Genomic DNA, 24,299 nt, shown 5'->3' with positions numbered 1-24,299 from the left:
CCACATGACAACCTTTTTGGAAGTTGTAGTGTCCACCTTACTGGTTGTCACGTATCTCTTTTTTGTCGTAGATTTCTGAGAACCCATTTCAATACACCCTATTGTGACATAATACATTAATGGGTTGGGGGGTCCTCTGTTTGGGACCCCCATCTCTTAGGCACCATGGCAGGTGTTCACAAAGAGCATCTTTAGCTTTGGAAGACCAGTCCTGCCCTGTCCTACGCATTCATGTGAATGGACATTTTGTAATGCTTCATTTCCCCTGTGGTGGCGCTGTGGGGAAATTGAACCTTTACCACCAGGTTTACCGGCGGATGATCACTAGTCAACAAGTAGGAAAACCCCTTTAAATGTCACGTTTTATTGATCCCCAATTCCTTGTTTTTGTGACAGCGCTGCTCAGGTGTCATTATTGTCCCTGTATGAAGTTGTCAGGGATCTGTATAACAGAGCTGCGCCTTCCAGCGAAACTTTGGGGGCAAGTAGAGCACAACGCCTCGAGCACAAGATGAAATCTCCATTGTTGCCAGGAGTTACCCCTTTATTGGTTTCCTGTGCATTGTCTGTGCGCCCCATGGAAGATCCTGTACCTAGAAAAGAAGCCATAGCAGGTCTGCACTTTCCTGTCAGTCTGAACAATGACCACTGATATAAACACACGGACTACAGATTCCTGCTGCGGACAAATCAAAAACAAAGATGCCCAAGATCGCGACTACCAGGACAGTGTAAGGACTGTTATCTGTCACTGTCTGGTCCCATTATTTGCACTTCTCTGCTCTATGCAATGGGCCCTTTAATTTGCACTTCAACAAAAACAACTTTATCGTCTAGGCAGGTTTATTCAAGGTGTACAACGCTATTATATATTGTCATCTAGGAATGGGGGAATTCTGGGTAGTTATAATAAGACAGTATGGCGGTCCTTGGAGGGTTTGTGCTCCTGTAAACACCTGCGGGGATGTCAGAAGATCGGAGGACGCCCTGAGCTAAATCTCCCAGGAGCGCAGGCTCAGCTACAGCCGCTGTCACTCGGAGATTTCTATGGCAGGGTTTCATTCTCCGTTCACATTCAAAGCTACATTTTTCCCCAGTAACAGCGCCACACCTGTCTACAGGTTGTGGGTGGTATTGCCGCTTTTTACCTTCATTGGAGCTGTTCTGTAATACCAGAGACAACCTGTAGTCAGGTGTGGTGCTGTTTCTGGACAAACCCTTTAATCTATCACCATTTTCTAACCTGTTTTTATTTTCTCTTTTTAAATTCTATTTTCCGTCCATGATCATGGGGCGGCCATCTTGCCTGACCTCGTCCTCTGCTCTGTTCACAGCTTTACAGCACAGTCATGGCTATAGGCAGCAATAGACTCAGAGCAGACTCATTGGAGCTCAGTGGAGTTATCTATAGAGGTGTTATCTTCTATTGTAATATCATCTGTGGTGTAAATGAGGAGACTTCTGCAAGGGTCAACTCTACAGAATTGGGAAGTGTCTATTATTAGGCTTAGTGGCCAGAGATATTTTTTTTTAAATATTGATCGTGACATGGAAAATTGTGTAAAAAACATAAAAACTTAGTTTATAAAATACATTTCTCTAGTGACGTATTTCCTTTAAACAAGATATTATTCCTATGGCTGGAGATAAGGGGCCGCCATCCATGGCACCGCTTATCTCCAGGGAATGAAAGGATCAGACATGTCCAATGCTGGGGCCGGTCAGGCATGCAGGGTACATATTATTAGCACCACAGTAGCTCCTCACAGAAAACACAATGCGGAGTATTTACTGACCGCCCTCCATCAGGACTGGCCTTTGATATGCTAAACGCGTGGGCACTGACCCATTGCCTCTGACCTGGGGCAGGACAATAGTGGGATGTCAGGACAGATACCAGGGCATTTGAATAGGATGACTCCTGCAGCTAGGGGGAGCCATTGTATTCACTGTATTGTGTATATGTGATAGGGTAATTGTTATGTAAGCCATTGTCTGGTGTCTTACATATAAAAGGAGACAAAACCCTTCACACAGGGAACCTAAATAAAAGAAAAGAAAGGCACCAGACAGTGCATAGCGTAATACTGTATCCAACACATTTAGGTTAGCTTCACATCTGCGCAGGCGTCGCCGTTGTTAGGCATACTTCTCCATTAATAGTATGTGTGAATGTCACACCCCATACTATCTCCTCGGCCAGTGATGGCCAGCCTTCTACAGACCAAAACTGCAGCCCAAAACCCACTAATTTATCACAAGGTGCCAACACGGCAATTTAACCTTAAAGGGATCCTATCATAGAAACCCTTTTTTTATGAATAACATGTCGGAATAGCATTAAGAAAGGCTATTCTTCTCCTACCTTTTGTTGTCTTCTCCATGCCGACGTTCCGTAGGAATCCCAGTTCTTGTTGGTATGCAAATTAGTTCTCTTGCAGCACTGGGGGTGGTCCCCAGTGCTCAAACAGCACCGGAGGCGTCCCCAATGCTGCCAGAGAACTCTCTCCAGCGCCGCCTCCATCTTTGTCAGCAGTGTCTCCTTCATCCTCTTCTTCCGGCTCAGGTTTCTGACTTCTAGGCCTCGGGCAGAGCAGACTGCACATGCCCACAGGCCACGAGAAAATGGCCGCTTACAATACTGTGAATCTCAAAGTGTGCGTACGCACAAGTCGTAAAGTGGACCACAAACTTCACCGATCTAGCTTTATGGAGTTCTACACTATGGTTACTAAATTTCGATAGCAGTTCCCATTCTCTATTAACCCCCAACAGTTTCCAAATAGATCTTCAAGGCCAGACCTCCCCTTTAAAAATTGTTTAGAATTTTTCTCTATTATATTCTTAGTGATCTTTACACCCCTGATATTTCTTTTCTGTTCCCTTTTAGGTTCTGGGATGATGAGGAGATGCTTTTAACCAAAGTCGGACCAGATTTCTCGTCATGCGCGGAAACACTCAGTGACTTCTCCTTCAGAGGGTTTCCTTACTTGGGTTTTGACGTCAGGACCCGGGGGATCGCAGACTTTTTGTGATTTTTTTTTATTTTTTTTTTTAACTTAAAAATTTAAGTTTTTTTTAACATTTTTAAGCAGTTACAAAAATGACGACCTCGTCCATACGGAGACAGATGAAGAACATTGTAAATAATTATTCGGAGGCGGAGATTAAAGTTAGAGAAGCCACCTCCAACGATCCATGGGGTCCTTCCAGCTCCCTCATGACGGAGATTGCCGATTTGACCTATAACGTGGTGGCTTTTTCGGAAATTATGAGCATGATCTGGAAGAGGCTCAATGACCACGGGAAGAACTGGAGACACGTTTACAAAGCCTTGACCCTGCTGGACTATCTCATCAAGACCGGATCGGAGAGAGTTTCCCACCAGTGCAAAGAAAACATATTTGCCATACAGACGCTCAAAGACTTCCAGTACATCGACCGGGACGGCAAAGACCAAGGGATTAACGTAAGGGAAAAGTCAAAGCAATTGGTGAGCCTCTTGAAAGACGACGAGAGGTTGAAGGGCGAGAGGGCCCAGGCACTGAAGACCAAAGAGCGAATGGCTCAGGTGGCCACAGGCGTCGGGAGCAACAACCAGATCAGTTTTGGACGTGGTTCTAGCCAGCCCAACCTGTCCACCAGCTACTCCGAACAAGACTACGGGAAATCTGGTGGCTCTCCGGCATCTTACCATGGATGTGAGTATTAGAGCCGCGCCTCATGTATGTATATAGCACAAGAATATCTGACTTTATATGTAGGTAATACATTGTGCGCCATCAGAACCGCTGCGTGGCTGAATCCTAATATGGGAACAATAATCTTTATTTATGGGTCACACAAAATATGAATGAATGTAGAAAGATAGAAGATGGATAGATAGATAGGAGATAGATAGATAGGAGATAGATAGATAGATAGATAGATAGATAGATAGATAGATAGATAGATAGATAGATAGGAGATAGATAGATAGATAGATAGATAGATAGATAGGAGATAGATAGATAGATAGATAGATAGATAGATAGATAGATAGATAGAAGATAGATAGATAGGAGATAGATAGATGATAGATAGATAGATAGATAGATAGATAGATAGATAGATAGATAGGAGATAGACAGATAGATAGATAGATAGATAGATAGATAGATAGATAGATAGGAGATAGATAGGAGATAGATAGATAGATAGATAGATAGATAGATAGATAGGAGATAGGAGATAGATAGATAGATAGATAGATAGATAGATAGATAGATAGATAGATAGATAGATAGGAGATAGATAGATAGATAGATAGATAGGTGATAGATAGATAGATAGATAGATAGATAAATAGATAGATAGATAGATAGGAGATAGATAGATAGATAGATAGATAGATAGATAGATAGATAGGAGATAGATAGATAGATAGATAGATAGATAGATAGATAGATAGGAGATAGATAGATAGATAGATAGATAGGAGATAGATAGATAGATAGATAGATAGGAGATAGATAGATAGATAGATAGATGATAGATAGATAGATAGATAGATAGATAGGAGATAGATAGATAAATAGATAGATAGATAGATAGATAGATAGATAGATAGATAGACATCCAAACAAGGACATCACTAGTAAGAGCAGGTTGCCAGCCTCAATGTGCAGGACCAGGCGGCACTCCGTAGATAGTACACATTTAGGATTTATTGCCTCATACAGAAATGTATTATTTCATCTGAAGACACTTGAGCCTTTTTTAAAGCAATAAACCCACAATTTTTGCTCCTTTTTACTTTTGCTTTGATAGATGTGGGAGACAGAGGACAATGGGGGGCAGTGAGGGGTGGGGGGTTGTGTGGAGGTGCAGTGATGTATTTTACTTCCCATTCTCCTGCTCTGTCAGGATCGGAGGAGATTAGTAGCCATGTTTTATACTTGTATGACGTGACTGTACAGGCTGTGGCGGTGCTCACATGCCCCGGAGATCCCTTTGCCCAGTCAGGGTGGTCTCCGGGCTTTGTATGTTATCTTATACTCTTCATTCACACCCAAAGCTGCTTTGGAGATTCTCCTAGTTACCCTAGATAGCAGCCCTACCCCATGATCAGTCATGTGACCTGAGCTCTTAACCCCGACTGTGCCGCTGTCAGCTGATTTCCCATAATACACTCCTCTCCAGGTGGCAGAATATTAAATGCAGCTTTAGAGGTGAACAGAGAAGAACATGTCATGTGGATACAGTGGTGAATGTACAATCACTTTTGTATGTGTAATGCGACATTATTATACATATGGTGTCAGAATTCACCAATCCCGCGCTCCACCCTCCTCCGCCATTATTACCCCCAGATAATCCAATTTACAGGTCTTTTGACACATTGTGCAGCGACTCGCCGAGACCGGATTAAGTATCTCTCAAAGAAGTCGCCACTACCAGCGCTGCCCATCCGGAAGATGGAGAATTTCACACTCACTTTTGTATTATAAAGGCAAGGGGTCGCCAGTAAATGTTTCAACCAGCTTTCCTATAGTCCTGAAAGGCACATTTGCCTAGTCACACTGCAGGGGATGAATTCAAGGTGACAGGTTGCAATGACGGGTAACTGTGGGGATGCACAGACAAATATTTAGGAGTCTGAGGTCATATATAACCACTGATAACATAAGATAATATAGTGGCTGCAGTGATGACATCACATGAGGATCTGATGACATCACTGCTTCCCTTCTCTAATCACATGATGTTTGTGTCCTCCCTTCATCCATTGTCTTTCTGTTATCTCACCGCACCCTCCAGTCATGTGTGACGTCCTATCAGGTGAGTGTGTCGCCCTACAGGCCTCCGCTGCATGCTTGCTTGTGTAAGGCCACTGCGGGAGAGCTGCATGGTACCTCCCCTCCCCCCACCACCCACCGCTCCCTCAATACACAGACCCACTCTTCATGAGTAGCCTGCTGATGCCAGCTCACATAAGCAGCTGATTGTACCCGCTCTCCCCAGACTGGCTCCTATTGTGCCGCCACGTGACCTCCCCGTGTACGACACCGCAGCAGGAGAAACCAAAAACTGCGCTGAATGTAAAATCCCTTTAATCTGGGAATCCTGCTAAGTGATGGGCTGTGGTGTAGGATGTGCAAACTATATGGCGGGGGAAAAGACGGGAAACCTAGAGCTTTGCATGGCATGGACTGGCAGTGCCCTGTGAGCGCATTATACTGAGATTATACTGAGTATTACTACTCAGATGGGCTGAGTAGCAATACCAAGTGTAGCCACTATACAATGTGAGGCGCCGTGCTTGGTAAGCAGTGAAGGGTTTGCAGCACTCTACTGAACTCTGCAGCCTTTTCAAACAGCTGATCAGTGGGGGCGCCTGGTGGTGGGCTAATGGGATCAGTCATCGATATCATAATCCTGGAAAACACGTAAATGCTCACAAGGGATGATATATATATATAAATGAGTCAAATGAAACCCAACCGAGGACACCAGGGCAGGTCTGGTATCACCGCCCTCCCCCATACTGTACCGTAAGTCTCCCACATATTAACCCATGACCTCCTGAATGGTATGACACAGAGTCAGGAGACTGGATGTCGTCCATAGAGGAGCAGACCATTTGGTCATGGGGATAGTCTATGTAATCTGTTCTTAAAGGGCCAGCACATTATTACTGCCCCTCTCGGGGACGGTGGAGAAGAGGACGGTCAGGACACCTCCGGAGTAGCTGACTGTTTCCTATATATCTATATCCGATGTAGAGGGTTAGAAGCGGGTCCACCGCCCTCCTATGGAAGAACTGAGGTTAGGGAGATAACGTAAAGCGAGGGGTGTTGTGCTTTCCTGCCAGTAGGGGGCACAGGAGGAGGTTGTTCCAAGGACTATACCATCTTACTGTGTCGTAGTCGTAGCCAGATGCAGAGGGGAATAGTCCACCAGTGAGGAGCCGCTCTGATACCAAGGGCCATTAGATCCCACCAGGTAGACCCGTCATTCGGGCACAATGGTTTGTTTACATCCTCATGTCTACAAATTCCAGATTATTTATCACCATATTATATGTGCGGTATTATTCCTTACCCTAGGAGGTGTCTGACTGGATATAATCTATCCTCGTATTATGTATTACCAGATTATATGTTTTACTGATTTTTTGTTTTCTTTTATTCACCAGATTATTTTTTATTATTTTTTTTAATCACCATATTATATTTTACTGGATTATTTTCACCATATTCTTTATATGTTTTACATAATCTGATTATTTATTACCAGATTTAGGATTGATATATGTAGGGCTGTGGAGTCGGAAAAAAAAGACTTCTAAATAAAATGATTAAATATTTATCAACCAATTGTATGTTATTGGATTAAATATTATCAGATTATATATTTATTATTATATTATATATTGCCAGATTATATATTACTAGACTAGATTATATATTATTATATTATATATTACTAGATTATATATTATTATATATTGCCAGATTATATATTACTAGATTATATATTTCCAGGTTATATATTGTCAGATTATATATCACCAAATTATTTCACCACATTATATTTTATAAATGTAATATGTTGGTAAATGATACAGTGCTGAATTACACCAGATTATACTAATATATAGAATACCGTATTATTTATCACCAGATTATGGATTATATGCTATATTGTATGCTAATCCATACATCTGCACATACGGCAGGGGAATCTGTGCAGTAATCCTAAATACAGCCCTGACCTCGGAGGATTTGAGTAGGCCTGACTGTCTGACAGGTGCCCACATATGCCATCTCCCTGCTGGCCCGGTGGCGGCGGGCCTGGCACATGGAATAAGCAGATGGCGTGTTGGGAATCCTGCTTTAGTTATTAGCAGAATCTGGAAGACATTTCTCATGTGCTGGAGACGAGCGGGAAAAACCGGCCTGTGGGGGCGGGGGAATCCCAGAAACGGGAGTGGGCAGATAGCGGCTGGTAACAGGTGTATGATCCAATGATCGGATGTCGCCCACACCTGTCAGCGGCCTGCAGACCTACTCATTGCATAGCAGACCCCCAATATGTGGTGCAGACTGGATCGCAGCCTGAAACCAAAAAGCTATTTTTCTGGGTGTTCTGTGTTTTTGGCAAAGCTGGGTGCCGTTATAGCTTCCCCGGGGGGCGGCTACTCTGCTTTTCTTCAATTCTGGGTGATACATTTTCCCATAGTCATAGGAGTCATTGGAACTTGTGCAGTGGAAGAAGGGAGAGGCGGCCGTAATAAGGTCACTGGGGCCGGCCTGGTGGGCAAGTGTCCGGAGATGCCCAGGTGGTAGAGGTGGCCGCCATTTCGTCACCGCCTGTACCCCCAGATATCATGGTATTGTGATTGGTATGACACCCATGGGCCGCACCGCCCGTCCGCTCACAGTCCCAGCGCTATGTCCTTGTCACAGGAATTCCGGGAATGAGGCCTTGTGACCTGGCACATGCCAGAACCCTGCCCTCGCTTCCTGTCTATGGGGCTTTACTGTATTTTGAGGAGGCAAAAAAGTACCATGTGGGGGTATATTTTGGGTAATTCCATCCCAGTGATAATGCCAGGCATCCGGCTGTGTGCGCCCGCGGCTGCCCGGTCTGTACCGCCTGTCCATCCATCACAGCTCAGTTTCCCACGGTTTTGGGACTAGATGTTCAGGATAACATAAGCACAAGGAAGGGGCAGCGGGAGGAGGGGGTGGGGGTTGGGCTATACCGAACTCTAATACATTCTCCTCTAGAATGTTTGTGTTATTCTTATATTATACGTAAGCCGTGTTCTTTTGTTTCTTTGTGATATCGGTTTCTGGGAAAGCTGGGTAAAAACCAATATGGTTTCTATTACAACTCCCAAAGAGAGGATCACCCAGCTTTCCCAGATTCCTGACTGGAAAATCCACCTATGTAACATAACATATATACCAACGTGAGATGTGGACTTGTACGTACCCGTATCTACCAACCAAAGTCTAGGTTCACACCGGACCTTTCACGGAAAACCCGGACGCTTATTTTTTAAGCTTTTACCTTCGATTGAAATGAATTGGACGTTTTGTGTTTGAGAATTGTATTGTGTGACCCTGGCCTTAGAGTGGTTGTCCGGTTAGGGACACTTCTCCCCTATCCACAGGTATCAGAGGACGGGGCCTGAAAGGCTCCAGTGCGCTATTGTGACCGGCACTCCATTGACTTCTATGGGGATGTGGGCGCTCTCAGAAATTATAAAAAACAAACAAACTGGGGACATGTACGAGAGTTTGGCTCCTCCCCTAATCATCCCTGACCATCAGATCACACCCCAAAATTGACAGGAACCACCCATTTTCTGACAAGGACTGTTCCTGAAACGTAGGGAGTGTCCCGATAACTTCAGGACCCTTAGTAACAACATGTCCGCAGTAGGAGGAGCCTTCCATTGTGGTTCAGTCTTATCATGGCGACATTGGGTAATACAGAGAGCGCTGACAAAAATGGGACCCACAACTTGTAGTTTTTAGGGATTATGTATCGGCCTCCTGTCTATTATCATTTTGTGCAACTTTTCGGCTTTTGAAAATACTGAAATATAAAAATCCTAAATCTGCAAAAAATTTTGATTTTGTGTCAATTTTAAGTTTTTATGCGATTTTCACAATTCCTACTCTGAGCGGCTTTCAATCCTCTGCTGGTTTCCCTTGGAAACAGACAACAGTTTTAGCTCCACCCCTGTGTCAGACATGTGACCTCTAGCTGAGCTCCCACAATGCACTGCTCTCCCTCATGTTGTCCTTGCAGTCAGTGTGTTGTCATACACACAAGTGATTTGGTCTTATTGTGATTTTTTTTTGGTCCTCAGCTACCTCCCCCCGAGTGTCTTCGGAGCTAGAACAGGCTCGACCCCAGACGAGTGGAGAGGAGGAGCTACAGCTACAGCTGGCGCTGGCCATGAGCAGAGAGGTGGCCGAACAGGTGAGCATGGGTATAGCATTACACCAGTGCCAATGTGTGTATGGGCAAAATCAGGGCATTTAAAGGGAAAGTGGCATCAGAATTTTTATTTTTCTTATCTTACGTCTTTAAGGTCTATTTGATAAAATTATAAAGAATTTTTATATCGCTATTTATAGTTTAAATAAATGGTACAATATCCTGTAATTTCCACTCTGACCATTAAGCCTAATAATAGACTGATACGCGCCAGTTCTGTAGGGGTTTTCTTTGCAGCAATTACTTCACTCTCATAACAGACAAGATTACAATATAAGGTAACACCTCTATAGATAACACCACTGAGCTATCATTACATGACTGCTGCTACAGGAGCGCCAACCTGTTCATAGACGGGTTTATATACAACCCCCATACATTTTGTGGTCTGGTTCCCAAGAATGTCCAAGCGAATCTAGACTCTTGTCATGTATGTAGTTGTACTACGTCTCGGCATGCCCGGCGTTGCTCAGCACCTGAAACTTTTTAGGCATGAGAGTCAGCTCCTAGGCCCCCCACACATTTGCTGAAGCCCCCTCTTATGGATGGTGTGTACCTATGCAGGGCCGTCCTCTCTACTGGCCTCCAATAAACCCCTAAGTATGAGGTGTCCCCACTGGCCCCATAGGGGCAGATTCTCCCGTCATTTGCCTCAGTTCACACTGTATTGTCTGTGTACACAGGAGGAGCGTATCCGGCGAGGAGATGACTTACGACTTCAGATGGCGTTAGAGGAAAGCAGAAAGGACACTATCAAAGCCCCAAAAAAGAAATCGGTAAGATCAATAACAGGATCATCACTGGCCACGTCTTATATTAGGGTCTCTCTGGATTTGGGCAGTTGGGCCTCAGGCCTGTTCCTTCTATAATCTATATGTATATATATATCAGCCTTCTATCATCTACATTAAGGTATTATTTAGCTTTCATTTTAAAAAAAAACCAAAAAAAAAACCCCATAAAACACAAACCTGTCCTTCGGGTGGTTAGACATTACAGCTGAGAGTGGTTGTCATTACCCTTCCCCCACACTGTGAGCGACTTTGTTGAAAAAGATCACAATGAACAGAAAAAAATGTCACTATTGTTTTAACCCATCATTTATTTCCTATTGACAGCAACCACAGACGTCATTGTTGGACCTCATGGATGCATTACCTTCAGGAGCCCAGGCCCCTCAGAAGACAGAACCCTGGGCAGCAGTATCAGCAACAGCATCAAGTAACCAGCAAGACCCCTGGGGAAAATCAGCTGCCTCCTCCACTGCCATAGACCCCTGGCAGTCATTTGGTATGTCCTTAAATGTTTGTGTGTCTTTTTGTTGTTAGGGTGCATTCACACTACGGAACGCCAGCGTGTATCAGAGCCGTACACGCCGGCGTTACAGCAGGGCTGCCGGACACTTCCCATTCATTTCTATGGGAGCAGGCATGCGAGCGCTCCCCATAGAAATGAATGGAAAAAAGCAGTCCATTCATTTCTATGGGGAGCGCTCGCATGCCGGCTCCCATAGAAATGAATGGGAAGTGTCCGGCAGCCCTGCTGTAACGCCGCAGTGTACGGCTGTGATACACGCTGGCATTCCGTAGTGTGAATGCACCCTTAGGGTGCGTTCACACGATGTAACATTGAGCGTGATCTGGCATGTATACGGCGTGTCAGAGTTTGAGCGCTCAAAAAGATCCCAATGATTTCAATGGAAGTTACGAGCGTATACGCTGCGTTATTTTACGCCCGTAATTTTACGGACGCAAAATAACGTGGCGTATACGCTCGTAACTCCCATTGAAATCAATGGGATCTTTTTGAGCGCTCAAACTCTGACACGCCGTATACATGCCAGATCACGCTCAACGTTACATCGTGTGAACGCACCCTAAGCTGTTTTACCTGGTTTTCATTGTGGACCTGTCTGCTGCTTGTGAAAGCTAGGACCTGTGACTACAATACTGCCTCCTATATATAACACTGCCCCCTATGTACAAGAATATAACTACTATAATACTGCTCCTATGTACAAGAATATAACTACTATAATACTGACCCCTATGTACAAGAATATAACTACTATAATACTGCTCCTATGTACAAGAATATAACTACTATAATACTGACCCCTATGTACAAGAATATAACTACTATAATACTGACCCCTATGTACAAGAATATAACTACTATAATACTGCTCCTATGTACAAGAATATAACTACTATAATACTACCTCCTATGTACAAGAATATAACTACTATAATACTGCCCCTATGTACAAGAATATAACTACTATAATACTGCTCTTATGTACAAGAATATAACTACTATAATACTACCTCCTATATACAATATAACTACTATAATACTACTCCTATATACAAGAATATAACTACTATAATACAACTCCTATATACAAGAATATAACTACTATAATACTACTCCTATGTACAAGAATATAACTACTATAATACTGCCCCCTATGTACAAGAATATAACTACTATAATACTACTCCTATGTACAAGAATATAACTACTATAATACTACCCCTATGTACAAGAATATAACTACTATAATACTACCTCCTATATACAATATAACTACTATAATACTACTCCTATATACAAGAATATAACTACTATAATACTACTCCTATATACAAGAATATAACTACTATAATACTGCCCCTATGTACAAGAATATAACTACTATAATACTACTCCTATGTACAAGAATATAACTACTATAATACTGCTCCTATGTACAAGAATATAACTACTATAATACTGCTCCTATGTACAAGAATATAACTACTATAATACTGCTCCTATGTACAAGAATATAACTACTATAATACTGCTCCTATGTACAGGAATATAACTACTATAATACTGCTCCTATGTACAGGAATATAACTACTATAATACTGCTCCTATGTACAGGAATATAACTACTATAATACTGCTCCTATGTACAGGAATATAACTACTATAATACTGCTCCTATGTACAAGAATATAACTACTATAATACTGCTCCTATGTACAAGAATATAGCTACTATAATACTGCTCCTATGTACAGGAATATAACTACTATAATACTGCTCCTATGTACAAGAATATAACTACTATAATACTACTCCTATGTACAAGAATATAACTACTATAATACTACCTCCTATGTACAAGAATATAACTACTATAATACTGCCCCTATGTACAAGAATATAACTACTATAATACTACTCCTATGTACAAGAATATAACTACTATAATACTGCTCCTATGTACAAGAATATAACTACTATAATACTGCTCCTATGTACAAGAATATAACTACTATAATACTGCCCCCTGTGTACAAGAATATAACTACTATAATACTGCCCCCTATGTACAAGAATATAACTACTATAATACTGCTCCTATGTACAAGAATATAACTACTATAATACTACCCCTATGTACAAGAATATAACTACTATAATACTACCTCCTATATACAATATAACTACTATAATACTACTCCTATATACAAGAATATAACTACTATAATACTACTCCTATATACAAGAATATAACTACTATAATACTACCTCCTATGTACAAGAATATAACTACTATAATACTGCCCCTATGTACAAGAATATAACTACTATAATACTGCTCCTATGTACAAGAATATAACTACTATAATACTGCTCCTATGTACAGGAATATAACTACTATAATACTGCTCCTATGTACAAGAATATAACTACTATAATACTACTCCTATGTACAAGAATATAACTACTATAATACTGCTCCTATGTATAACCATCAGAGCCGGACAATATATTGCACACTAGTGACGACCACCATCAGAGTCGGATATTCCGCACACTGTATCAGTTTATTACTATTTTGCTATTAGACAACCTGCATTGTGATAGAATGGGGCAATTCTAGGACAGAATAGACTGAATATTGGGACTCCCTAGTCCCCAGAATTCTTCATACTCTTTGAACCCCTGTAAAAGCCTTTATTACAGGGGAAGGGCGTCCGGTGCGGTTACCACTGTCAATAGTAGCAGATCTGTAGTTGTCAGATGAGACTGAAATATTCCGTTTCCTGATCTGTCATCACAGTACATGGGAAGAATCCACATCAGCATTTAGAAGGCCTGTGGTTTACATAGGGAAGATGCATAAGAGCAGCGCTCTCTAGTGGTTGCTGTAGTACTACAGTATATTTCCTGCTGTCTCTGGAGCAGAGGCGTTACAGTGTATCGGGATCATTTGCTTATTGTTCTGTGGTTAGCTATTTGTCCACCTGCCCCTCGGGTTACTCGGCAGATACACAGGAGCTTAGTGTTGGAGGCGGCTGACATGACATCATTCATTTGGAAAGTTTCTTGGCGATTCTGACGCATTCCTCCATGTAAGGTCACAGTGTTGTAGAAGAGAGATATCTCTTGGGAATTTCGGGAGGTGGGGGTGGGGGGGCTTCCAGGACGTACACAGCAGTGTCTGAACATACGTCTGACTCACAGCTACCTGACAGACCCACATTGTATGGTGACCCACCTTATAACAAGAACTCCACCCAAAAAATACTACCACATACATCCTCGATGCAGGGCCGGGTGGAGCTATGTTTTTGGAATTTTTTGAGGGGGAAGGGCTGTGACGACGTCTCTATATATGTAATGATTGACTCTTTGTAGCCCAACCTTGTGTGACATACTTATTTATGTAGCAGGAACAAAACCCACCGCCAATAGTGACCCCTGGGGATCAAGTTCGGCTTCTACAACGCAGTCACTTCCAAAAAAAACGGATCCTTGGGCCCCTGCACAGGCGGCTAATTCCACAGCGGACCCTTGGGCTCCTGCTCCAGCGGTTAAAACAAGTACAAGCACAGGTAGGAAGGCGATGAGCATAGAGAAGAGGAACCCTACATAGAGAAACGTTGTAAAAGTATTGCCCAAAGCTCTTGCGGACCCCTTTATATCACTTTGGTTTCTCCCAACAGGAGGCTCCTCTTTCGACCCCTTCAACAATTTAAACGGGACGGCAAAAGATGATTTCTCTGATTTCGACAGCCTGCGAACCTCCTCCAAAGTATCAGGTAGGCCGCGCACAATTCAGAGGCCTAAGAATAAATAAAGTTGAAGTTTTTGAAGTTTGATAAAGAATCTTCATAAGGCTGTGTTCACATCTGTGTTACAGTCTCCGTTGCAGTGTGCGTCCAAAATCACTGCACTAAAAAGTCCTGCAAGTCAGAATTGTTCATCAAGTGTTAAAGAACGGACACCCGAAGGACCCCTTCATAGATAATGGGGTGTGTCGGACTCTGTATGTGATCACTATTGTATTGGTGACCTATAAAGGACGACACTGGTGTACGGTATATCTAATGTCACTTGTGAGGGGTCACGATCGCGCGGGGATTGTCCTGACAGGTGCTGGTCCTTCGCCAGTCCTTATTATTATGGTGCATAGCAATGTGGTCAGAGCTCCTAGAGTCAGTCCTGGGAACAGTCCTTTAGCTGTCGTCCAGTGTCTGGTCTTACAGTCTGTACTGTGAACAGTCCCTTGTCATCCATTGCATAGTCCTACTGGCAGATTTGTGAAGTCCTGTCAGTTGTCCAGTGCCCAGTCCATCCTGTGAACAGTCTTTTGTTGGTCGCCTAGTCCTACAATCAGTCCTGTCCTTTGTCCGTATTCCTCTGTATTTTCCTACAGTCCGTCCCCATGTGCATGGCAGTGTCAGTCGTTCTGTGCTTAGTCCACTAGTCACTTCTTTTGTGTGGAGCAATGTAGTCAGTCCTGTGAATAGTCCATTGTTATTTCACCTGTTGAAAGCCCTTTGGCCAGTCCGGTGACTAGTGCTTTGTCGGTCCCCTGTGTATATCGCTTTCTCAGCTCTTGTGACAACAGTCCCCTGTACACAGCCCTACAGTCAGTACTTTCATGGTTAGTCCTACAGCCCCATTGCTTCTATTCCATGAATACGGCCAGTCCTTCCCATGTTGCCCTGTAGGCGGCCATCTCCCACACCTCACTCTCCCATCATGCTCTGGTGCCATCAGTCAGTAGCTGCGGATTCATCGGGTACGTGCGCCCTTCTTACTGACTGAAACACAACTTGTTCTACATCCAGAACATTCCTCTGGCGGCCGAGACCGTGCAAGAATTCTCTTCCTGGAAAGTGCCTGGTGAAATGTGATGCATCCCAGGTGGCGGGAGAGCCGAACATCTGGTAGAATGGCTGGCGTTAGATGTACGGCAGCTCTGCATGGAGTGCGGGGTCAGGGGTCACACATGTGCTCTGTAGTTTTGGGACATGCAGAAAGGAAAGGAAGAGGCCGCTTATCTGAAGACAGAAGGCTTGTTATGTAATGTAACGCAGATGGGACTTTACCTTAAATTACATACAGCTAGTTCTTTATATGGGGGGTAGGGGGTGCGCCAGGTGTTGTGGTACTACATCTCCCAGAAGGCCCTTTACTATATAATTACATGTGAAAAACATTTTCTTAATCTCTCACTTCTTTGCTGAGATTTGAGCATTTGACGTTACAGGCCCAAAGCCTGAGGCTGCACTACTGAGAGGTTCTGCTGATAACATGTCTCGATCTGATGTATCGGGGGCGGTGTCACCATAGAATCCTTGTATGTCCTTCTTACAGTCTGTGCTCTCTTTTCCAGCCGACTCCATATCGACTTTACCATCCTTGCGCAGCGGCACCACAAGCCCCGATCTCTTCGATTCACAGATCACCACGACCACCAGCACCAGCAAACAGACCATAGCTCGCAAAACCCCAGAGTCCTTCCTGGGACCTAACGCTGCCTTAGTGAACCTGGAGACGCTGGTCACCATGCCTGCTCCGCCTGCCCCCACGTTCAACCCATTCTTGGCATCAGGTAGGAGTCAAGTGACCGATGTAGTGATTGTGTAGCAGAGCTGAGTGTGTCAGATGTAGTAGTGCTGAAGACTTCACACTTCTTGCTGACATCACCTGATTTTAGGCTTATATAATACCAAAAACATCTTCACTCCAGCCCTTCTATCCTGCTCGTGGCAGTTGTTTTAATCTACAATATATCACATACGCCCTCAGCGACGATAGATTATTCTGATACAGGGTTCTAAGTGCTTTGCTTCCAATCACACAGCTAGAATTAAAAATCTTCCTGCCTTTAACCACCACTAGGGGGAGCTAAAGATAAGCTTGTAATGGGATCTGACTTCCCTAAACCCCCCCTAATGGTGATTGCAGGTAGCACAGTTTACATTACAAATTCTAACTCTATGCAGAGGATTTGGAGCTCTGTATCAGAAAAAAAAGGAGCTCTGACTGCCATAAAAATATATTAGGAAATGCAAAATTAAGGACCGGAGCTGTAGAGGAGGTCCCCTTTAAATATATGTGTGTAGACTGGTACTGGTATGATGATTATGGTGTATGGTAGAAATGGTTTAAGGAGTAGGAAGACGCCTGTGAATACTGATCAGGTAAAATAGAAGGGGGATGTGACCCCTGGGCCAGCAGAGGACAAAGCCCTTTAGTGTCTGCGGCGGGTCTATGTAAGAGTGGTGGCGTACTGTGTTGCTTTGTAGCGTCCTCCATTCCTGCAGTGCTGAATAGTAAGTGAGTTCATTTCTCCTGGAGTGTCCTGTGATCTGCCCCCCCGGCCTCCTGGGATGCCCATGTGAGTAGCCGTGGCCTTGGAGGAGGCGCCCCGCTTTCACGGAGACCTTATAATTGGCTCTGGCACCAGGCCACCGGCTCTTAATACAGGAGAAAGTTTCTTTCCTGTGTTTTTCCTGTCTGCCTGGAAATCGGAAATGACCTGTTTACATTAGGGATTCCTGAAATACCTTGTGAGCCGCCCACACTCCCTGCAGTCAGAGGCGCATAAAGAGGCCTCTCACGGCCCAGGCTCCGGCCCACAGGAACTTCACAGGCAGCTTTTTCTTGTTTTAGAACAATTTAATCATTTCGTGTGTCGTTCCGGTTCCTGAGATACGAGGGGCTCGCGCATCTCTTTTCTCAGGCTGCTCAGGGCCCTGTTCACATCCTGTGGATAAGACGTATACGTTCAGACTATGCCGTATATTACAGGAGGCTCGGACATACGCCATTGTCTAGGCGCTGTAATGTGCGGATTTTGCTGCAGAATCTCCGGAGGTTTGCAGTACAACGATTCATCCATTTCTAGACGTCTACAGGGGGTGCACAGGTAGCAATTGCAACTAGGCCCAAGAGCCTGAGGGGGGCGCTCAGCCAGTCGTCTGCTCAACCAATATTGTCTTAGAAAACCCCTTTAAGACTGGTAGATTTCCCCAGTGTATTTTAGTTTGCACTACTAACACCAGGCCTGATCTGATTGTAAAGGGTGCAGGTCTCGGCCTCCCAGATTTCTTGGTATTAATGCTTATGATGGGTGCAGGGATCCCCCTCTACTGGGCATGTGCAGGTATGCAGCCAATCACATAATAGAGTCAACCCCATGCGATTGGCCGTAAAGCTGCACATGCCCAGTAGAGGGGGCTCCTCGATGTCTGGGACTGTCATGGTGACACTTATAAAGTTATCATTTTTGTACTTTCAGGAGCCGCCCCTGTACAAGCATCTACTCCAGTCGTCAACCCTTTCCAGGTGAACCAGCCGCAAGCTCTCACCCTTAACCAGCTGCGTTCCAGCCCAATGATGGGAGTCAGCCCGTCCTTCAACACAGTGCCAGCCATGGCTCCAGAGGTCGCCGTACCACCGCCATTATTGGGGATGTCCACGTTACCCGCCATGCCGCCATCAGGACTTGGGATTAACATGAACATGGCAGCCACCTTGCCCCATCACAGCTCGGCCATCCCACCCTCGACAGCCCAAGCCATGAACGCCACCAATCCCTTCTTGCTATGAAGGCCACGGGGTATTGTCTATTATGTATAGTAAACACTACACACCGCTAAACTGTTGTCGTCTCCTTCCAGCCCTGAGAGTAACATCTGGCGGTTCCGTCCTGCAGGGTGGGGGTGGTGCGGGCCCGAGGGGCAAGCCTCTAGCTATGGATGATGAAATTGAAGTGTTCTATCACATCCGACCTAACATGGACACCAAAGCTGGACCTCGGCCTCCCCATCTGTCGCTTGTCAGGTCAATCCAAGTGGGCGTGGTCTTCTTTTCCACCGAGGCGCCATCGCTCACACTGGGGAAGGAAAAAGAGAATATGGATTGTTATAAGTTGTCCCTTTAGGGAGACGCTGGTTCAGACTGAGAATTTCTAAAGACAGAAAGTTCATCCTGTTACGTGAAGCAAAACCGCAGCGATGCGGAGCTGACGAGAACGCATTGTGTGCCTATAACATGACTTACACGGTTATGTCACCCTCCGAAATGTCCTTTGGGTTTGAATGCGCCTGTAATGGAGACAGGTTTCTGACAGGTGCTTCTAATATGGCCCCTGAGTTAACAGTGTAGTGTAGGCAGCCATCTTGGAAGGTGAGGTAGGGTGGAAGTGTCGCCAGGAAATGACCAATTGTTTGAATCAAATTTTTGGATTAAATGAATTTTTAAAATTTTCCTTACTTATATTTTAAAAACTGAAAATCTTGCAATTCCAACTCTTACCACTAAACCTAAAATATTCCGTGACTTCCTGTCTACTGGAGATGGACCCTGGGTCATAGACACAATGACTTGTATGGGAGAGATGAGATATCGCCCATAGTGACTGCTGGATTCTGTATCTACATATCCGTGATCGCTGTGATCATCAGTGTGCTGTAAGTGAGGTGACTGCTGCAAAGAAAACAGGAAGTCCCAGTTTGGCTTAGTGGCAGGAGTCAGAAGTGCAAGATTTTTAGGATTTTATTTAAATATAGATAAGAACATAGAAAATGTTTAAAAACTTCACCAAAAATTCTTCAAAAATATGTCAACAGGCGATTTTCTGGCGACACTTTCCCTTTCCAGGGGTCTTCGATGTAAATGAAGCTTGAGCAATGGCTAATGAAAAGCTCTGCAACGTTTTACAATATTTTGTGTTTCTGTTCCTCATCCATTTTAAAATCTCTGCTTGCTGTCAATGGAGACATTCTTGTTTACATAGAAAAATTTGGAGGTATCATGCACCTTCAGTCCAGACAATCCTCTGTGAGCTCAACAGTCTGTATTCCACATATCTTGAATCTGACAGCTCTCCCGGAACATACAGTAGACGCCCGAAAAAAGGGGTAGTCTCACAGATGTGTACAGCTCACAGAGGATTGTCCGCTAATGTGTACAGCTCACAGAGGATTGTCCGCTAATGTGTACAGCTCACAGAGGATTGTCCGCTAATGTGTACAGCTCACAGAGGATTGTGCGCTAATGTGTACAGCTCACAGAGGATTGTCCGCTAATGTGTACAGCTCACAGAGGATTGTCCGCTAATGTGTACAGCTCACAGAGGATTGTCCACTGAATGTGTACAGCTCACAGAGGATTGTCCGCTAATGTGTACAGCTCACAGAGGATTGTCCGCTAATGTGTACAGCTCACAGAGGATTGTCCGCTAATGTGTACAGCTCACAGAGGATTGTCCGCTAATGTGTACAGCTCACAGAGGATTGTCCGCTGAATGTGTACAGCTCACAGAGGATTGTTCGCTGAATGTGTACAGCTCACAGAGGATTGTCCGCTAATGTGTACAGCTCACAGAGGATTGTCCGCTAATGTGTACAGCTCACAGAGGATTGTCCGCTGAATGTGTACAGCTCACAGAGGATTGTCCGCTAATGTGTACAGCTCACAGAGGATTGTCCGCTAATGTGTACAGCTCACAGAGGATTGTCCGCTAATGTGTACAGCTCACAGAGGATTGTCCGCTGAATGTGTACAGCTCACAGAGGATTGTCCGCTAATGTGTACAGCTCAGAGAGGATTGTCCGCTAATGTGTACAGCTCACAGAGGATTGTCCGCTAATGTGTACAGCTCACAGAGGATTGTCCGCTAATGTGTACAGCTCACAGAGGATTGTCCGCTAATGTGTACAGCTCACAGAGGATTGTCATCTAATATGTATAGTTCAGAGAGGATTCCCTGCTATGTATACCACACAGAGGATTATCTCTTGATATGTACAGCTCTCAGAGGATTGTCTAGCCAGGATATAATTGTAACAGATCTTCAGCTGTGCAGGAGTTCAGTAAGCAGTTGTGTCTCCATTTACTGACAGCAATCCGAGAATGTAAACATGCTAAAAAGATGCTAAAGCTTTATTTGCATTGAATTGGAGATCCCCTTTAAGTGTCCTGTGAGTGCAGTCTGTGCGCTGTGTCCGTGTACCCGGGTCCCACCGTCATGTCTGTGGATTGCCGCTCTAGCCCCGGCCTCACTCGGTTGTCACGCACATAGTGACCGCCTGCACTCGTGACCATTTACACATCTGACAAAATGGCTGCCTGTAGGAGAATAACCTTTTGCTGCTTTAATCTTCTGACTGGTGCCCTGGTGCTGTCCATGGGGTATAGTAACGCCCCCCACAGGGGGGCTCATGTATGACATCTAGTATGAAAGACAAAATGGCGGTGTTGTCCATGGCAACCAATCATATCACTGCTCGCATGAAATGTCAGGTGCTTGGTTGCTGTGGATGAGCAGCGCCGGCCCCTGTCATGGCCGCCGCACCCCCGCACTCATTTCTTCACATTCTTGTAGCCGCCATTGGTCGCCCGGCGCCATCTCATCTGCTTTCCTTTTCTGGGTAGATTTTATATGAGTGAATTGGGGATTTTCAGGGATTTAGAAATTTCAGTTTTATGTTTTTAGCCCCAAATTTCACAGGCCCGTGGGGAAATATCAGGCAGGACATGGATGAGATCTGCGCGCCGTCCGTAGCCATTCATTTCCTGCAATGCTGCAAAACAGACAGGAATAAGACCCGCCCCCGTCCAGAAACCCTGGCAGAGCAGGCAAAGCTCCTGCGGGGGAGGCGACCACTGCTGTATGTGACTGGGGTGCTTTACTGGCCAATCACATCAGAAAAGGGGCGTGGCCAGTACATTTAGTGCCCACATCACAGGAAAAGGGGTGTGGCCAATAATGTTAGTGAGCGCGTCATGAGAAAAGGGGTGTGGCCAGTACATTTAGCATCCACATCACAGGAAAAGGGGTGTGGCCAATAATGTTAGTGAGCGTGTCATGAGAAAAGGGGTGTGGCCAGTGCATTTAGTGTCCACATCACAAGAAAAGGGGCGTAGCCAATAATGTTAGTGAGCACGTCATGAGAAAAGGGGCGTGGCCAGTACATTTAGTGCCCACACCACAAGAAAAGGGGCGTAGCCATGGAGGTTGGCTAGTATGCTTATAACACATGAGGGCGATGTTGACCACCTCTTTGCCCACACAAACCAATCAGATCACGGCTTTCAGCATGACAGCCAATCAGGGATCGGAACGTTTGTCGGATCAGGGTAAAGGTCTGAGTGTCTGAGGTCTCGCTCTTAAAAACGGGTACAAAGGAGGAGTGAAGCCGTCGGCCATCGCAACCAATCAGATCCCAGCTCTCATTGCTCAGCGGACCTCTGTGAAGTGAAAGCTTGATTCTGATTGGTTGCTGTGGGTGAGCACTCCAATCTGTCTGTACAGGCAGCAAACAAACCCCATCGTTGCGCCCGCTCATCGGCGGTAATATCACCTAATATATATTTTATATTTTTATCCTTTCAGATATTTGACAGCGCGTTACAAATCGCCATTAAATCTCCATCTTACAAACGTCTCCTTCTGTCTTGTTTCTTAGTCATTTGGGTGATCACCAATATGGCCGCCATGACCGCTCGCTGACGACCATGGCAGCCATACTGTTGTCACTCAGCTTTCTCGGAAACAGATATAACTAGAAATGGCGGCCGGATAAAGACAAAGCGGCCCGGTGCGGTTTAGAGTCCGGATCTTCGGTAATACGAATAATTAAGAAATCTAGAAAATGGCGCCACCCACAGTGCAAATCTGAAATTACGAGGAATTTTTGGGAAATCCCTTTGGCCAGACAAGGATCTCCGATTAGTCGCTGACAGAATATACATTTTACGTTATTAACCGCGATGATCACAGTGTCAGACACGTAAAACACATATGTGATTTCATGCGCCCCCTACAGACTCCTATTTGTACTGCGCTCCACCACAATCGGCTAGTGCAATAATTCTCTCGCGTATTGTCGTTGCGGAGCCCGGGCCTGACGGATAACAAGGTTGCGAAAGGGATAAAACAAAACAAAACTATTTGTACAATGAATTTGTAAAACCGGACGTTCGAAAATTATTCTATTTGAATTATATTTACAATGTATTTTTCTTATAGTCGGCTTCACGCGGCGAGATTTGCGCTATTTTTGTTTGATTTTTGAATGTAAAAGGAAAAAAAAAAATTTTTTTTTTCTTTTATATTCATTTTCATTTTTTGATTAGAAAACTGTAATCTGTGCGTTGTCGTCGCTGTGTGAAGCCGGGGGTGTAAATCTCACGTATTGTTGCATTGTATGGCGGACGCCGTGTCCCGCTGTCACATGTTCTGTGTACCGGTTGGCTCTGCGAAGTCTAAGTTATTTTTTCTTTTGTATTTACCCCTTCACTTAAAATCCTATTTTTACCAAGATGAAATCTGCGACTTTTCTATGACCGCGCCTGGCGTGGACTCTGTGGCGGGAGGATGAGAGGTGTAATCTCCTACAAGGTAACAGCGACCTCTCTGGGATCGGCGTGTCTGGTCTCTTTGGGTGCATGCACACTGAGTAACGCCGGGCGTGTATGAGAGCCGTACACGCCGGCGTTACAGCAGGGCTGCCGAACACTTCCCATTCACTTCAATGGGAGCGCTCGTAAACGCCGCTGTTACGAGCGCTCCCATTGAAGTGAATGGGAAGTGTTCGGCAGTCTGCTGTAATGCCGGCGTGTACGGCTCTCATACACGCCCGGCGTTACTCAGTGTGCATGCACCCTTTCTCTGTCACACACATTATATGACTGATGTAGCAGAGCTTGTTGTGTTATTTGCTTCTTCGGTTCACTATAATAACTCACAATTCATGCCAAATGACAAACTCAGCTCTGCTACATATACAGATTATACACAGATTATTGGACTCTCGGGTACATAAACCCCTATAGCGGCACATGGGGTCTACACAGCCTTGTAGTGATGGTTGTAGAGATTCTGACTATTATGTGGCGGACTATATGTAGACTATAAATAGGCATACCGCCCAACAGTCCCAGATTCTGCAGGACAGTCCCAGATTTTGGGTTGTGTCCCATGGTCCCAGTCGGTT

At 44.6% G+C, this 24,299-nt stretch overlaps 2 protein-coding genes across 6 annotated transcripts in view; both read left to right on the top strand.

Annotated features, from left to right (window-relative positions):
- Positions 1-20,440, top strand: part of EPN2 (epsin 2) — a 40,896-nt gene extending 20,456 nt beyond the window's left edge. For 3 of the 5 annotated variants that reach the window (XM_075285195.1, XM_075285194.1, XM_075285196.1), the window contains exons 2-9: positions 2,891-3,701; positions 9,869-9,981; positions 10,683-10,775; positions 11,118-11,289; positions 14,730-14,894; positions 15,006-15,101; positions 16,685-16,903; positions 18,596-20,438. In XM_075285195.1, coding sequence (XP_075141296.1) covers positions 3,104-3,701; positions 9,869-9,981; positions 10,683-10,775; positions 11,118-11,289; positions 14,730-14,894; positions 15,006-15,101; positions 16,685-16,903; positions 18,596-18,906 — 1,767 coding nt within the window. In that variant the 5' untranslated portion in view covers positions 2,891-3,103 and the 3' untranslated portion in view covers positions 18,907-20,438. Of the gene's footprint in view, positions 1-2,890; positions 3,702-9,868; positions 9,982-10,682; positions 10,776-11,117; positions 11,290-14,729; positions 14,895-15,005; positions 15,102-16,684; positions 16,904-18,595 lie in introns of all 5 variants that reach the window. The other 2 variants (XM_075285197.1, XM_075285198.1) reach the window with 2 other exon arrangements.
- The window catches only part of LLGL1 (LLGL scribble cell polarity complex component 1), a 409,866-nt gene that overhangs the window by 263,974 nt on the left and 121,593 nt on the right, over positions 1-24,299 (top strand). The window lies entirely within an intron of this gene.

This window comes from Leptodactylus fuscus, chromosome 8 (genome assembly GCF_031893055.1).
Source record: "Leptodactylus fuscus isolate aLepFus1 chromosome 8, aLepFus1.hap2, whole genome shotgun sequence".
Lineage (NCBI taxonomy): Eukaryota > Metazoa > Chordata > Amphibia > Anura > Leptodactylidae > Leptodactylus > Leptodactylus fuscus.
Note: the sequence above shows the minus strand (reverse complement) of the source record. Positions and strands in the feature narration are given on the sequence as shown.